This window comes from Rattus norvegicus, chromosome 15 (assembly GCF_021556685.1).
Source record: "Rattus norvegicus strain SHRSP/BbbUtx chromosome 15, alternate assembly SHRSP_T2T, whole genome shotgun sequence".
In the NCBI taxonomy this organism is placed as follows: Eukaryota; Metazoa; Chordata; class Mammalia; order Rodentia; family Muridae; genus Rattus; species Rattus norvegicus.
This window is the reverse complement of record NC_141548.1, coordinates 35,549,094-35,566,567: the sequence shown is the minus strand read 5'-3', so window position 1 is coordinate 35,566,567 and position 17,474 is coordinate 35,549,094. Positions and strand designations below refer to the sequence as shown.

The 17,474-nt window shown below is 44.5% G+C and overlaps 1 protein-coding gene and 1 long non-coding RNA gene across 3 annotated transcripts in view; one reads left to right on the top strand and one right to left on the bottom strand.

The window, feature by feature from the left end:
* Positions 1-7,096, top strand: part of Lats2 (large tumor suppressor kinase 2) — a 51,685-nt gene extending 44,589 nt beyond the window's left edge. Inside the window, exons 5-7 of one of the 2 annotated variants that reach the window (NM_001107267.1) lie at positions 450-632; positions 2,222-2,328; positions 4,947-7,096. In NM_001107267.1, the coding sequence (NP_001100737.1) occupies positions 450-632; positions 2,222-2,328; positions 4,947-5,429 (773 nt within the window). In that variant the 3' untranslated portion in view covers positions 5,430-7,096. The remainder of the gene's footprint in view (positions 1-449; positions 633-2,221; positions 2,329-4,946) is intronic. The other variant, XM_087585691.1, reaches the window with a different exon arrangement.
* A 1,569-nt stretch (positions 7,097-8,665) lies between these two features.
* LOC148000973 (uncharacterized) lies at positions 8,666-14,016 on the bottom strand. Its single transcript, XR_015638812.1, has 4 exons — positions 13,901-14,016; positions 13,662-13,744; positions 12,304-12,447; positions 8,666-9,965 (listed from the first exon to the last, which is right to left on the bottom strand). It is a non-coding gene; the product is annotated as an uncharacterized LOC148000973 (long non-coding RNA).
* Between the last annotated feature and the right edge of the window lie 3,458 nt (positions 14,017-17,474).

The following is a 17,474-nucleotide window of genomic DNA, read 5'->3' as shown; positions in this document are numbered from 1 at the left end:
CACACACACACACACACACACACACACACACACACACACACACACACACAGAATAGCCACTCTAGGCAGCTGTTTAGTCCTCATGGCTCCTTCTCATTTCAAAACGACCTGTTGCTGTCACTGTAATTTGGTGTAGCAAACTTTCGTCGTAAGGAGTGTGGCAGGACATGTGTGAGGGCGTTTTCTTTTTTTTTTTTTTTTTTTTTCTGGAGCTGGGGACCGAGGGCATTTTCTTTTTACAGTACTTTCTTGACCACTAAAGGCTTTGTTAATCAAGAGTCCTGGAATTGCTGCTCAGTAAAAGGTACCTGACTGGCATGTAGAAGGTCCTGGGTTCATCTGTGGAGAGGAATTTGTGCTGAGAGGAATTGACCAGAATTGTGGATTTGCTGCATTGTTGAATATTAAAGCTTACATTCTTTTCTGTCACTTCACCTTCCTCCATAAAGGGAACCACATCAGACAGGACAGCATGGAGCCTGGTGACCTCTGGGACGACGTTTCCAACTGTCGTTGTGGAGACAGGTTGAAGACCCTGGAGCAGAGAGCACAGAAGCAGCACCAGAGGTGCCTGGCACATTCTCTGGTTGGGACACCAAATTACATTGCTCCTGAGGTGCTTCTTCGCAAAGGTATGCAGCCCATGCCCTTCTCAGCTCATTTTTGTAATTCCACGTGTATTCTTATTACATGCTTACACCTACCTAAGCCTGTGAGCTTAATGGTTTCCCTAGCAATGAGGCTCCATCATCTTCCTTCTGATCTGGAAGGGCCTTTGCTTCACTATGATTAAGCCAGTATTCCCTCACCCTCTACCCTGGGTCCTTGGGTTGTGGGCTTTTTACCTCAGATCCAAGGGAATGAGACTCAAACTAACTGGCTTAACTCCAGGTCCAGGGGGATACAGTGCCTTCTTCTGGCCTCGACAGGCACTGCATGCACATGATGCACACACAAACATGCAGGTAAAACACCCATATACATAAAAATAAATTAATTAACTTTAAAAAATGCAGGGTGAACTGATGGAACTGTTTGGGGCTCTAGAGCCACTGCCTTCCCATCATTCTCAACGCCCATCATTTCCAAGCTCTGCTTTCCTCTCTCTTGTCCAGGCTGGGCTACTCCCTGTCTGACACACAAATTCTTGTCCGGCTCAAAACCTTAATGGGGATCAGATTACTACTTGTTGGTGAAATTGGTTTCCTGGATAGATGGTCAGGACATACTATCTGCTTCAGAATTGGAGGAACCCCAAGGGGACCTCTGGTCTGTAGTGACAATGGATGTCGGCTTGACTGTGTGGTTAATCCAGACACAGACTGTCTTTTGGTTCATATTGTACTTCAGACCAGTCCAGCCCGGTTCAGGCTCTCCATCAGCGCAGTGTCTGATGTAGGCTATTGATCCTCTCAGCATATGCACAGAGGTGTCTCCTGAGAGCTAATGCATGCTGATTCTGGTGCCCAGGAGTTGCGTGGGAACCAGGGCTGGGGTTAGTCTGCAGGCGTCAGTGCTAGGAGGCCTGATGAAGACAGAGCCCAAAGCTTTAACCTGATGCTCCTGTTCTAGAGTTTACTCACAAGTGGCTGAGACGTGGAGAGCCTCAAAGATAAATGCCCCTTCTCCACGGCCTCCCTCGGTCAGCCTGAGTGCCACAGGTGGGAGCTCTGGGAGGACACTTGGTGAGCTGTTCAGTTGTCCACTGCCATGGTGGCTGCCTACTTTTTTGTTGGTTTTGTTTTTGAGACAGTCTTTACCTAGTCTCCATGTTCTTCAACATCATTTTAAACTGATTTATAAACTTCCCTGACACACAACCAGTGAGTAGAGAATTGCGCAGCCTGAGGTCAGTCCCTGAGATCCATATGGTGGAAGGAAGTAACAACTCCCAGAAACTGTCCTTTGACCCCCCAGCATATGCCGTAGCACGCATGCCTACTCAGTCACATGAAACACTAATACTGAGTCTTCTTACTATAAACGTGTCCTGTGTTCATGAAGACCTGATTACAAGTGAGAAAACCCAACTGTCTATGGCCTGTGATATCTATTAGCACCTCCCTTGAGCCCATTGTAGCTGCCAGTCTGAGCCCTTTGCCTGAGGACTTGCTTTTAGTAGCACAGAGGTACCTCTGAGCCTTCTCACTCCGTCCTCCTCAGCCTAGACACCCAGAGCCTGAGGGAGCCTGTATGAGTGACTGAGGATGCTGTCTTCCAGGGTACACACAGCTCTGTGACTGGTGGAGTGTCGGTGTGATTCTTTTTGAGATGCTGGTTGGGCAGCCACCTTTCTTGGCGCCCACCCCCACAGAAACCCAGCTGAAGGTAAGCTTTCTAACATGTCATTATGTTATGTGTGTGTGTGTATGATGCAGCGTGCCTTGCCGAGCCCTCGGACAGTTTTGGACCTCTTACTCCATGTAGACTAGAAATGGCTGATATTTATAGTGGGGGTTTCCAAAGAATCCAAAGAGAGGACCTCTTATTTTTACTATACTTCTAAATTTTTGATAATAAAACAAAGCTAGCCATGAGTTTTGATGCATTTGTGCACCTGTAATTTTATATAACCCATAGCTATCTCTTTGCCCTCTTGTTGTTTCCAAGCGAGTAGCACAGTGAGATGCAGTGGCAGCTGCCGTCAGCCCCTGCAGAGAAGTCACCCCTATGGCCTGGTGCTTATTCAGATGCCTTGTCACTGGCTGTAAGGACCAGCCAGGTGGTCAGGCAAGATGTGTGTATCCCCTATACTCACTGAAAACAGTAGCTCATTTTAGAGTCACACCACTTGCTTTCCAGATGAGTTAATCCTTACTCGGAGGTAAGCTGAAAATCTGAACTCTTTGGTCAGCAGATTTACAGAACCACAATTCTAGGGAGGTTTTTTGGTTTTGTTTTTTAATCCAGATATATCTATGGTGGAGCATAAGAAACTTTTTTTTTTTTTTTTTTTTCGGAGCTGGGGACCGAACCCAGGGCCTTGCGCTTCCTAGGCAAGCGCTCTACCACTGAGCTAAATCCCCAACCCCAGAAACTTTTAAATCAACTGGGTGGGGGTGATGCATGTCTTTAATCACAGCACTTAGGAAGTAGAGGCAGATGGATCTCTAAGTTCGAGGCCACCCTGGTCTACAGAGTAAGTTCTAGGATGGCCAGGGCTACCCAGAAACACTGTCTTGTCTTGGGGTGGGGAGAAAAGAAACTGAGTAAAACTCAGATCAACTGAACGATACAATTGGTTCTGCATTATTTTCTGCTTACTAGTTAAGTTGCTGAGCTGCTCACTAATTTGCCTGATGATAGTAAGCCAGTTTATTTTTTATTGTGGTAAAATAGATATGACATGAAGTTACATGCAACTATTTTGAAGTGTGTGATCTGTTGGCCTTAAGTGTGTTCACATGGGGCTGTACAAACCATTTCTAGATGTTTTCATCTCACATAGAAACTTCGTACAAGTGAACAGCCGCTCCATCCCTCTCCCCAGCTGCTTGTACCCTGCCTCAGAAGTTGACTGGGCGCCTCCCAGATGTGGACTTGTGCTCTTTTCTGTCTTACCTGCCGTCTTTCACTTAGCATGCTGTCCTCGAGGTTCATCCTGCTTGTGTGTGTGGATTTCCTTCCTCGTAAGCCTGAACTGCAGCTTTTTAATATGTGCCCCTTGCTTTGATTATCCATTCATTGGTTAGTGGGTGTCTGGGTGTCTCCTGCCCTTTGGCTACTATGAGTAACGCTGCTGTGCACACAGGCCTAAGCCTCTGTTCCAAGCTCTCCTCACAGTCATCCTGGATTTATACACAGAAAAGATTCTGTGTCCCTCTTAGAACTGCCAAACTGTTAACAAAAACCACATGATTTTATATAATGTATCTTCTCAGTCTTCCTGCTTTTTTTTTTCCTGAGAGACTCACCATCTATAACCAGTGTAGCTTCAGACTTGAGACTTCCTGCTGCCTCAGTCTCCCCAGTCCTGAGAGTGCACATTTGAACCATTCACTCTGCTGGGGTACGCAGGCTCCATTTTATCCTTGGCTTTGCCACCGCTTACTAGTGTGCATGTGCCTCGGCCTCCTGAGTGCTGGGGTTTGAGATGCGCGTTATCATTCCCAGCCCTACCCACTTTTTGGAATAGCTGTTATCCTCATGGGTGGGGTGGGGTGGGTGTCATTGCACCTTTCATCAGTGATCATCGGCGCCACTGAGCATGTGTCCCTGTGCTCACTCACTGTGCTTTTCAAAATTCAGAGCATTGTTGGCGTTCTTTGTGCATTCTAGATGTTAAGTCCTTTACAGGCGTGTGCTTGGCAGGCAGTCTATTTTATGGGTAGCATTTTCGTTCTTAGTAACTTGAGTTAGTGAAGTCCCAGTAGTGTACTCCTAACTGACCTGGAACTCACAGGTAGACCAGACTGGCCTTGTGGCTTGTGACTTGCCTATCCCGCTTCTGAAGTGCTCAGGGTTCTAGATGTGGACCACCATACACGGCATAACAGTTTATAATTTTCATGAAATCCAACGTACTCTTTCTTCCCTGCTGCTGTCTTGGTATCAGGAAGACCTAGGTTACATTTTATAGTTTCCCCACTAAAACATTTACTGTAGATCCGACCCTCAGTCAGCAGACATTCTACTATCTGGTTCCACGAAGGCCTAAGCCTGACAACACAGACAACCTTAGGTTTTCTTCACATGGCTTCATGGCAGATAGTTTAATAACCTCCCAGATGAGTTCATTTACCTCAAAGAAAAGAAAAATTCCAAGGCTACCCTCTAGCCTCAGTAAATAACAAATTGAGCTCTGTGGTGGCCCAACAAAATCCCACTGCCTTAGCTGAAGATGTGAGAGGCTCGAACTTGCTTGTGTGTGAGGTGGGAGCTGTGCAGGCTCAAGGCCTAGGAAGCATAGGTAGCCTGAGCTCTAACAACGGCTCTGCTACCCACAGGTGATCAACTGGGAGAACACGCTGCACATCCCTACGCAGGTGAAACTCAGTGCTGAGGCCCGAGACCTCATCACCAAGCTGTGCTGCGCGGCTGACTGCCGCCTGGGCAGGGACGGGGCAGATGACCTCAAGGCACACCCGTTCTTCAGCACCATCGACTTTTCCCGTGACATCCGGAAACAGCCTGCACCCTACGTCCCCACCATCAGCCACCCCATGGACACCTCCAATTTTGACCCAGTGGATGAAGAAAGCCCCTGGCACGAGGCCAGCGGAGAAAGTGCCAAGGCCTGGGACACGCTGGCGTCCCCCAACAGCAAGCACCCAGAGCACGCCTTCTATGAGTTCACCTTCCGCAGGTTCTTCGACGACAATGGCTATCCCTTCCGGTGCCCGAAGCCCTCAGAGCCGGCTGAGAGTGCAGACCCAGGGGATGCAGAGTTAGGAGGTGCGGTCGAGGGCTGCCAGCCAGTGTATGTGTAAGGGGCCCGTGGCCTCAGTTGATCACAACTTGAGGAAACCCCAAACCAGATGTTTTTCAAAAGACAAACTGAAGCTTAGAAATCCTTCATTTTTAGCTCTGGTTAATGGGCAACAGGAAGGGTCACCATGACATCGAATTATCCCTTTGAGGACTTTCACTGCGTTAAAACAATATTTTTAAAAATTTAGTACAGTATGGAAAGAGCACTTATTTTATGGACACCCATTTTTTCTTACTAAATTATAAGGACTGACTGACAAACCATGCTGCTGTTACTCCCGTTGTGTCGTATCTGATAGCACTTGTCCACATTAGGAAAGGAAGCCCTGAAGACCGCGTGGTGAGAAGTCTGTGCAATAAGAGAGAATGAGGCCGGGCTCTGCTCCAAGTCAGGAGGACCGTCTATCTACACAGTGGCTTTGTTTTGCATTTTCCCACATTTCAAATTGTGATGTAATGTTAAAAAGCTGCTTTTGTGTGTTTTTTCTTTGCATATTAGAGTTCCTAGAGAGTGAGCGCAGAGACGGTGGGTGTGACTCCGGTGTCTGGTGTGGAGAGAGAGTACTGCATGAGCAGAGCTTCCTAGTCTAAAGTTACCGTATCTTGCCATTCACAGCAGGTCCTGTGAATACGTTTTTTAAATGAGGTATTCTAGACAGTGTGCAGATAATGTATTGTGTGGGTGATGATTGTAGCCCTTATTGTTAAAGAAGTGCATATGTATAACTGAAGTGTGACTTTTTTTTTAATGTGTGTGTCTTGAATATGACTGGGTTCTTTGGGAGGCAAATGTAAACGTTTGTCATATATAAAACACATCAAAAGGGATTAAATCAGCTATGCCAAAACATTGGACGTAATTAGAGCGTTTTGTCCATTTCTCTAGTCCAGTACGCTGTCAGGCTTGGTGTGTAGACAGCTAGAGCTGGGACCCTGCTACTTCATATCGTCACATACAGGGTTCCCACAGCAAAAGGTGATGTAAGTCCTTCCTGCTTTCTCGACAGCCAGGAGGTCCCGTGAAACTCAGTTCTCTCTGCATCTTTCATATGTGAGGTGTCTGTCACATCTCAATGTGGCTTAATCAATACGTTTTTCCAACTTTGTAAAAAGAAAAACAGATTCTTCGAAGTGACATTGGAGTACAAAAACAAGCCATACTTTTTTTCTTAGACATATAGGTGTGTATATAACTATAGATAAACACACAAAATATTCCTTATTTCAAATTAGTACGCTTCCTACATAAGGTGATTTATATTTGAGTACATTCAATTTCTTTTGCTTTTTAAAGGATGGAATGCATCACATTTTCGTCATACTATTCCACATACTTTCATTGAGGTTCTTAGCACAGTGTATCCGTTACTTAATATGTATCTAGGCAGAAACACTTACAAATTTATCTATGTCTAAGAAACATTCCCGTGTCCTGGTTTACATTTGTATGAATGGCATGTTCTGGTCTGCTGTGCTTGTATTGTGACTTACAGTATTCTTGCTATTTTGTAGTAATGCCGTGTTATTTACAGCGCTCTGACATAGTTTCATGTGGTAGGTTCTTTCTCAGGAACTCAATTTAACTATTATTTATTGATATATCATTGCCTTTGAAAGCTTCTACTGGCACAATTTATTATTAAAACTTTAAACCCTAGTCTCTTCATTGGTGGTGTCTTATTGGAATTTGTAAGCTCTTACATACTCAGCATGCCGGGGCTTCCCATACTCTCCTACAGCCAAGTTTCTTACATGAGCGGGCAGAGAGTCTGTCAACCTGAGATCCATATTATAACATCATCTGTAAAATGGGGATAAAATATATCTGCTTAGGGTTTTGAATGGACTGAGATCCAAATACAGGTGGCAGGTGATAAACTCAAGGGTGAACAGCTGCAGCTCCACCTGTGTTGTCAGCAGGTGATAAACTCAAGGGTAAACACCTGCAGCCACCTGCATTGTCATGACAACCATGGAAGACTGACACCTCTGGGTTTGCATGTGTGGCATCCCCTCAGGCTGTTGGTGCAGTGAGGAGTAACCTTAACCCAGGAATTAACCCTTGCTGGATCCATTCACGGTATTGGAGAAAGTAGGTGAAGTGTAGCAGGAAGCTACTCCCCAGGGGATGCATGCCCTGCCCTGGCCCTCTCCCAGCTCTGCTTTCTGTCCGTTGTCAGGTGAGTTGTTTTGCTGAGTGAACAGCCTCACCTCAGACCCACACATAGGATGTGCTGACCATAGAAACCTCAGCATCCATGGACCGAGGTAAATCTTTCGTCCTCTGAGTCAGTTTTGCTTGTCCTACCAGGAGACACCAGAGAGACTGACAGAAGCCCGCCAGTACACCGTAGCTGTCTTCAGACACACCAGAGGAGGGCATCACATCTCATTACATGGTTATGAGCCACTATGTGGTTGATGGGATTTGAACTCAGGACCTCTGGAAGCAGTCAGTGCTCTTAACTGCTGAGCCATCTCTCCAGCCCTTATTTTGGTCTTTAACGTACATCCTCTGTATTAATCTAGTATGGTAGGCAATGATTTCTTTCCGCATCCTGTAGCCGGACTATCTTAGTTATCTTCCATTGTTGTGATCTAACACCTTGATCGAGGCAGCTTACAGAAGAACGTTTGTTAAGGCTCGAAGTTCCTGGGAGTGGAACCTCGGTCACAGGAGTGGGAAGCTGGAGTCACAACTTGAACTGCAAGCCTGAAACAGGACGTTCCAAAATGGCCTTGCCTCAGAGCCTGCCTTTCCTGACATACCTCCTCCGACAGCCACACCCCCTAGGACTCCCAAGCACTGAGAGGCAAGGGACTGTGGAGGGCATCTCATTGGGGCTGCACAGATCAACTTGTCTTGTTCCCTTTCCTGAGCTGCTCCTGCCTTAGCCTTCTGGGTGCTGAAATAAAAGCGTTGCGTCACACCCAGCTCTACGTGAGTTCGTGGAGAGTTCATTAGGCACAGTCTCTTTCCAGCTGTTGCTACTTCTCTCCAGACAACCACGCTTGCCTTCAGCTTTGTTCCAGGGTTCCATTAGATCCTTAACATGTTTTTAATGATTTATCTCCATTTACTTTAAATATTTTCTATTATTGAGTGTATATTGTGATCATTTTCTCATACTTTCTGCCCCAATCTGCTTCTCAATCCATTTCTATCAAAATTTATAGATGTTGAATTTTTAATATAACATTAAGGCCATATGTAAGTAGTCTTTAAACCAAATAATACATCATGGTTGTGTTTCTCTTTAATACTTGACACCTTATTTCTTTAATTTGAACAACTGTCTTTAAACCTTCAGAGGGTTTGGTTTGCTTGAGATTTTTCCCTTTTTTACTGGGGTGGAGGTCTTTTCCCTCTTTTGTTTCCTGTTTGATTCTCTCCAAATTATCTGCCCATGGCCAGGCTGCTTCCAGAGTATAAATGCCACATCCTTCTATGGTCTGGATGAGATCGCTTCCTAACTCTGATAACAGCTGTCATCTCCTGAGGTCTCCTGTCTCTCTTCCTGTGCTGGATCCTAGTTTTGCCAAATGCCAGTCTTCTTCCTTTTTTAATGATTTGTGCCTGGAAAAAAATTGTATGATGAAGATATTCTTTTTTTTTCCTACCAGACTGAAATATGCTTGGGCATAAAATTCTCAAGAGAAAATAAAGTGTGCAGACCGAGGCCTTTGTTCTTGTTATCCTGCTTCCAGTGGTAGAGGCATCTAAGGCCATTCCCTTCGGGTTGGTTGGTTTCTTGAACCAGTCACGTCATGTAGCTGACCTCGAGCTCATGATCACCCTGCCTTTGGCTCTAACGAATCTCAGGAATATGGGTGTGTGTTCTGACTTGGCGATTGCTTTTTTTTTTTTTTTTTTTTAATGAATAGATGCCTAGGCCAAAAGCTTTGGCTTGTTTCCCGATTAGCTCATAATTTAATTACGAGTTTATTCTAAGCCCTGACGTGATTGGTTACCTCTCCTCAATTTCCTGAGGCTGTCTCCTTCATTGGAGCAAATATTCTGCACCTAGTTCCTGGAATCCTATCTCTCTTTGCTGGCTGTCTCTCCTTCTAAGCCTGCCTCAGATCATTGGTCACAGGCTTTTTATTGACAGGTGAAACTTCCACACAGTTTGTAAAGATTCTCTCCCCAGGACTGACCAGCTCAGGTCCACCCCAACACCTACCCCATTGATGAACAGCTGGAGTCCAGGAAGGGGCCCCGCCTTCCAGAGCCAAAACTACTGGATCTCCATGACTCAGGGCCAGAATGGGACAGATGTCTGAGAGGAGTCCCAGTGAGGATCCTGTATTGAGAGGTGGTTGCTTTTTCTAAGGAAGATCTAAGATGTTCTCATTGTGCTTCATGAAGATTGTCCTTGACAGGGATTGTTGGCTTTGTGCCTCTTCAACACAGGTCCTTCATGTTTACCTCCATTAACTTCTCTTTTCAAAAAGAAGAGATTTAAAAATAACAGAAAATCCATTTACCAGTTCAGAATATTGCATACTCAAGGATCCTGGCTCCATCTGAAGTACTAAAATAAATAAATAAATAAATAAATAAATAAATAGGCTATAGATTTGGGCGTTTATTTCTGGACCCTCAATTGTATATAAATATCCTTTTGCCACCTGTTCTTTTTCATCATTGTTTCAGGTTTTTTTTTTGAGGGGGTGTTTGGTTTATTATTGTAGTTTTGGTGTTTTCTTGTTTTGTTTTTTGTTGTTGTTTGGGGTGTGTTTTGTTTGTTTGTGTGTGTTGTTTTGTTTTTGAGACAAGGTCTCACTCGTAGCCCTGGCTGACTTGAAATTTATATGTAAATCAGGCAGGCCTTGAACTCACACTGATTTGCCAACCTCTGCCTCCTAAGTCGGCTGGGCCACCACTCCCTCTCCCTACCTTTGCTTTTGTTTGTTTTGAGTTTGGGTCTCATTAGAGCTCTAGCTGGGGCTGGCGGGGAACCTGTTGTATGGATCAGACTAGCCTTGATCTCACAGAGATGCGCTGGCCTCTTCTCCATCTACTGTTATTTAAAGTATCAGGCAAGGGGTTGGGGATTTAGCTCAGTGGTAGAGCGCTTACCTAGGAAGTGCAAGGCCCTGGGTTCGGTCCCCAGCTCCGAAAAAAAGAACCAAAAAAATAAATAAATAAATAAATAAAGTATCAGGCAAACCAGAGGACCAGCTTGTGTCCTTAATCACTCCATTTAGATTCTGAGACACTTCACTGAGCTTCTGGCTTCCAGCTGGTTAGGCTGGCCAGCCAACACACTGGGGGATCCTTTTGTGTCTACCTGGTGCCTGGCTGTTTACATGGATGCAGAAACCCTAACTTAGGTCCTTATACTAAGCCATCTTCACAGCCCTTACTGGACCCTTTTTAAAAAGATGTATTTATTTATTATATGTAAATACACTGTAGCTGTCTTCAGACACACCAGAAGAGGGCATTGGATCCCATTACAGATGGTTGTGAGTCACCATGTGGGAATTGAACTCAGGACCTCTGGAAGAGCAGTCAGTGCTCTTAACCACTGAGCCATCTCTCCAGCTCAACCCTTACTATACTTTTAAAAAACAAAACAAAACACCTTTCCTTTTCCTGGATTTCTTCCTCCCTTAGCCAATGGATTCATTTCTTTTGTTAAAGAAAGCAAGGGTGGGAAGTGGGGGCTATTTGAACTCTACTGACTTGCCCAGTAGGAACTAAGGCATCCAGAGTTAGTTCTTTCTAGAAATTGCTGGGAGCGGGAGCCACCTGGTGGCCAAGCCTGTGTAATGAGGTAAATGCCTTAGGCCTGCTGGGCTGAAGCAATTTCCAACGTATCAAAACTGTTCACTCAGTACTGCAGCTTGGTTTTTATTTTTTAGATATTTTCATTAGCATATAGTAATTATACAAAACAATGGGCTTTAGTGGAGCACGTGGCCCACACCTTCAATGTCAGTACTCAGAAAGCCGAGGCAGGAGATCACTGCAAGTTCAAGATCAGCCTTGGGGAATCCTGCAGAAGGTCAAGGACATCAGGAAAAACCTGCAGAATCAACTGACCTGGGTCCAAGGGGCCACAGAGACTGAAACCCCAGCCAGGGAGCCTGCATAGGACTGACCTAGGCCCTCTACACCTATGTAAGGTCTATGCATCTTGGTCTTCATGTAGGACTGGTAACATCAGGGGTAGGTGCTCTCTCTGACTCTGCTGCCTGCCTTTGGGACTCTTTCCTCCTATGGGGCTGCCTCTCTAGCCTCAATAGGAGAAGATGCACCTAATCTTACTGCAACTTGATATGCCAAGGCTGGTTGATGCCAGGGGAGGGGGAGTAGGGGGAAGGACTTGGAGGACAGGCAACAGTAACCAAAGACTGGAACACCCATCCAACAAAGACCAGACCAGATATAGGACATCAAGAAATACCTGAAATATCATAACTCCAGATGTCTAGATCCCAGCTTGAAAGCAGAAACATGAATAGCCAATACAACATGCCTTCACCAAAAGCCAGTAACCCTATTCCAATAGGCCTCGAGAAGAGCACAGGACAGGACTTCGAAATAGTAACCTTGAATGTGTTCAAGAACCTTAAGAGGGTATGAACAAATCCCTAGTGGATTCTCTGAAAAGGTAAACAGTTGGATGAACCAAAACAGTTCAAGATGTGAAAGTTGAATTTAACAACAACAAAAAAGAATAGAATCATTAAGGAAAACTGAAACCAGGGTTGGGGATTTAGCTCAGTGGTAGAGCGCTTGCCTAGCAAGCGCAAGGCACTGGGCTCGGTCCCCAGCTCTGAAAAAAAAATAAAAAAGAAAAAAAAAAAGAAAGAAAGAAAACTGAAACCAAAATAAAGCAGGAAGTCAAACAAAATGCTCACCGGCAGACTATAAGACATGGAGAGGCCAGGCATAGTAGTGTGTTCCTTAATTCCAGCATTCAACAGGCAGAGGCAGGTAGCTCTCTCTAAACTCTAGGCCAGCCTGGTCTACATATGGAGTTCCAGGACATCCATGGAGAAACCCTGTCTCAACAAATGAATGAATGAAATGAGAACACAGCATTCCAAACCTCTCTGGACATAGTGAATGTGATCCTAAGAGGCAAGTTCATATAACACTACACCAAAAATGAGACAGAGGTCATATCGGTAACTTAGCAACACAGCTGAGTGCTCTTCAACAACAAGAGATACACTCAAATAGATACACTCAAATACACAAAAAGTGAACTCAGGGCCAAACCAATGAAATAGAAAAAAGCAAACAACACAAAACAACACAAAGAATCAGTGAATCAACATTTGGTTTCTTGAGAAAATCAGTAGGACTGACAAACCGTTAGTCAAATTAAAAGACAGAGAAAGAGCTGGGAGGGGATGGCGCATGCCTTTGATCTAGCACTCAGAAGACAGGAAGTTGGATCTCTCAATTCAAGGGCCAGCCTGATCTTACAGAGTGAGTTTCAGGACAGAAGACCCAGATTAATTAGAGATGAAAAGGGGAACATTGTTTCAGATTCTGAGGAAATTCAGAAACTTATATGGACATAAAAAACTTATATGTCACCAAACTGGAAAATCTAAAAGAAATGGACATATTTTAATATGTACAACCTACCAAAGTTAAATCAATTTAAACAGAACCATAAGCTCTAGTGAAATGAAAGCAGTAAGTGAAAATGTCCCAACCAAAATGCGCAGAGTCGGGTTGGGGATTTGGCTCAGAGGTAGAGCGCTTGCCTAGCAACCGCAAGGCCCTGGGTTCGGTCCCCATCTCCGAAAAAAAAGAAAAAAAAATGCCCAGAGTCAGATGAATTCAGCACGGAATTCTACCAGACCTTCAAAGATTAGAACAGTATTCCTCAAACTATCCCACAAAATAGAGGCAGAAGGAAGATTACCTGATCCTATTTACCAAGCCACCAATACCCGGATACTTAAACCCCACAAAAATTTTTTAAAAAAAAGAAAATAAAAGAAGAAAAAAAGAAAACTATCGACCAATATCCCTTATGAACACAGATGCAAAAATGCTCAATAAAATACTTGCAAACTGAATCCAAGAACAGATCAGAACAGATTATCCACCCTAATTAAGCACACTTCATCCCAGACATGGTTCAATTTATGCAAATCATTAAGTGAAATTAAACACATAAACAGATTGAAAGATTAAAACCACATGATCATCTCATTATGTGTAGAAAAGGTCTTTGACAAAAATCTAATGCCCTTACATGAATAAAATCCTGACAGACTAGGGATACAAGATGCATACCACAATAAAGGCAGGTTACAGTAAGTCCACAGCCAAAGCAACCTAAACGAAGAGAAACACAGTATTTTAGTAAAGTGAAGAAAACAAGGTGAGGATATCCACTCTTTCCATACTCATTCATTATAGTATTTGAAGTCTCAGGTAGAGCGGTAGTCCCAAGAAGCTTTCCCGAGCTCAAAAGACCAATCAGGAGCTTACTCCGATACAATCCCATTAGCGTCTCTTCATTACAAACTCAGTTTGAGCTTACTCATGACCGATCCACAGGATGGGGAAGCAGCCCTGAGCCTTCACTGGGACAAGGTGTTACAGGAAATGTCAAACAAGGGTTGGGCTGGCAAGCATCGGATTTGGGGGCGGGGCTATTGTTGATCTTTAACGTAATTGGCTGGTGCTAGGTGTCAACCATAAACTTCTTCTGACTGGTGTTTGGTAGGAAGTGAAGTCTCAGGGGCAGGTTTGTAACCTGGGAGTGCAGATTTGTTGAGGAATAACCTGGGAAATAGTACTAGATGCAGGTCTTTTTGGGGGTGGGGGGTAGCCTGGAAAAGTGGTGCAAGGTACCGGGAGGCCTGTTAGTTAACTGAAGTTCAACCTTAGGTCAGCTTCTCTAAGGTGGAGTCTGAACCCAAGATCTGGTCTCCCAGAGCAACAAGACAGAAGGGGGATATAAGTAAGACAGGAAGAAATCAAAGCACCTTTATTTGTAGATGATATGATAGTACACATGAAAGATCCTAGAAACCATCCTGGGGAACTCCTACAGCTGGGAAACTCTTTCAGAAAGTGTAAGAATATAAATTAATATACAAAAATCAGTAGCCCTCCTACATACAATGACAGACTGACAATGAAGTCAGAGCAGTAGCCTCAAAGGAAAATCTTGGGATAACCATAACCAAACAAAAGACATATAATAATATAATATAATATAATATAATATAATATAATATAATACAAACTCTAAGACACTGAAGAAAGAGATCCAAGACACCAGAAGATGGAAATGGAAGCTTCCAATAGAAAAGCTTCCAAGAAAGTGAGGTCTAGGAAGGTGCTTTGAGGTTGGTAAATGCAATGAGGTTGGAGGACATGAAAACCTTGGCTGGTGATAGGAGGGTGAGTTAGGGTATGGGAGGAAGGAAAATGCTTCAGACCCTGCCCCCCCATGCTACTGCTGTATGAGTTCAGAGCTTTTACATTAAACAGTGGTGAACTAACAAATCTGAAAATTATCTTTTTGTAAACTTAAAAAAAGATTCTTAAAAGCTTCAGGGAATCCACTCAAACCCACCTCCCAAAGGTCAAATGGACTCCAGGTAAGTACTGTCAATCAACAGCCTGTATCATCTCCCCCTGCCTATTTCTGAGGGTGGGAGCCTGCAGTCTGCGTACCAGGGCACAGCCAGCAGGGAATCCTTAGCCTGGCTGGTGGGAATGAGAGGTCTCACAAGGGACTTGGTTGTCGCCAGAACGATCAAAGTGTTACAGCTCTCTGAGGGGAATCCAGAGCAAGGCAGGCTGCCAGCCCTCTTCCTCAGCCACCACAACCTGCAGCCCATGAGACTGTGTGGGCAGCTGGGAGCCCGAGCCGGAGCTGAGCCACTAAGCAGGAAGTAGCCGAGGTCAAGCACACACACTCAGTTTGTTGGGATGAATACTTTGGGAGGGAAAACTCTTCCCTGGAGTGTTCCAGCTCAGTAAGGCAGGCTCTCTCTGATCTTTGGGGAAATAACTGGTGTACTTTTGTTCCTTGTGGACAGGGTCCTTATAAACATTTTGGGACGGGATGGAATCTAGAGGTAGGTGCTTTCTATTGGCTCAGTCTGAGATGTTAGGGATGCTCTATCTGCATGGGAAGGTGTTGTCTCTGTGTAGCTGATTGTCATGGTCCTCCTAGTTGGGTTTCATGGCCAGGAGCTGGTCCAAACTCCTGCCATTTTCACCTATGAGTTTTATCAGGGTTCTGAACTTTGCTATAACCTTACAAGTTTTTTCTAGTAGCATAGTCCACTGCCCCACAAGTGCCCTCTCCCTTTCCCTGGTTTAGGGACCCTCCCTCCCCCAACCTGTCAAGATCATGGGCCTAGATGTTTCAAATGTTCCTCCAAGAGAAAAGTTTTTCTCCCTAAACTCCTTACCTTTATCTTCTGTTCCTAACGTGTGTGTGTGTGTGTGTGTGTGTTCCAGTATCCTGTCAGGTCCAATTCTCAAAAATAGAAAACACAGAACAAACCTTTATAAACAACTTTAAAAATAACCAGAAAAATACAAATGGCCAATAAAAAGAAATATAATTCTGTTGGTAAGTCCTTGCTCTGCCTACAGGAAGCCCGGGATGGGATCCCTATTATTATATTAATTTAACTTAACTAAGAACAGCATCTCACACTGGTCATCCCAGAACCCAGAAAGGGAAGACAAGAGGATCAGAAATTCAAGGCGAGCTTTGTCTACATAGTGAGTTTGAGGCCAGGGTCAGAAACATGAGACCCTGTCTCAACACAGTTTCAACATCCTTAGTTGTCAGGGAAATGTAAATTAAAATGCTCTGATATTCTATCTCTCCTCAGGCAGGACAGCGACCATGAAGAAAGCAAATGGCTATAAACATTAGCTCAGCTATAGGGAAAGGAGAATTCCTATCTTTGCTGGTGGGGATGTAACCATGTACAGCCATTATGGAAACCAATATGGGGGTTCCTCAAAAGAAAAAAAAGTAGAACTATGTTATGACCTAACTGCCCCACTCTTGGGTATATACCTGAAGGCTCTAAGTCAAGAAGCCAGAGAAGGTCGTCCATATTTATAGCTGCACTATTCACAAGAGCCAAGAATTGCACCAGCCCTGGAAGCACCCTAGATACCCATCAACAAATGAACAGACAGAGAAAGAGCACAGATACACAACAGAGTTTTGTGTGACAGTAAAGGGAAATGATGTCACATTTGCAAGAAGATTGATGTGACTAGAAATCGTGTTACATGAAACAAGCCAGACTCTGAAAGAGAAATACTTACATATTCTTTTATATGTGAGCCTAGATTTTAAATAAAATGTATGTGACGGCTGGAGAGTAGGCTCAATGGTTAAGAACACTGGTGGTTCTTCTAGAGGACTTGTGTCTGAGTCCCAGCATCCACATAGCAGCTCCCAACCATCTGTAACTACAATTCTAGTTCCCTCTGTAACACCTTCTTCTGGCCTCCATATGCATGTGGTACACAGGCATGCACACAGGTATGTGTCTGTGTAGGTCAAAAAATGTGAGAGCAGAGGAAGAGCTCTTAAAGGAAGGGGAAATATAGGAACAATGACAGATGAATAAAAGGCAGAAGAGGCTCGGTGTAGGGGGTGGTGCATGCCTGTAATTCCAGCACATAAGACATGAAGGCAAGAGGACCAGAGTTCAAGCTCACTAAACTACATGCTGAGTTCCAGGTCAACCTAGGTTATAAGAAACTGTCAAAAAAAAATCAACTCAGCAAATGCACACACACACACACACACACACACACACACAGAGAGAGAGAGAGAGAGAGAGAGAGACAGAGAGACAGAGAGACAGAGAGAGACAGAGACAGAGAGACAGAGAGAGACAGAGACAGAGACAGAGACAGAGAGAGAGGCAGACATACATGTAGTGTGGATGAGTGGGGAGAGAGGAAGATAGGAGGGAGAGGGAGGGGAAGAGTGAGAAAGAGAGAGGGAGAGGAAGAGAGGGAGGGGGAGAAAGAGAGGCAGGGAGAGGGAGAGAGGAAGAGAGGGAGG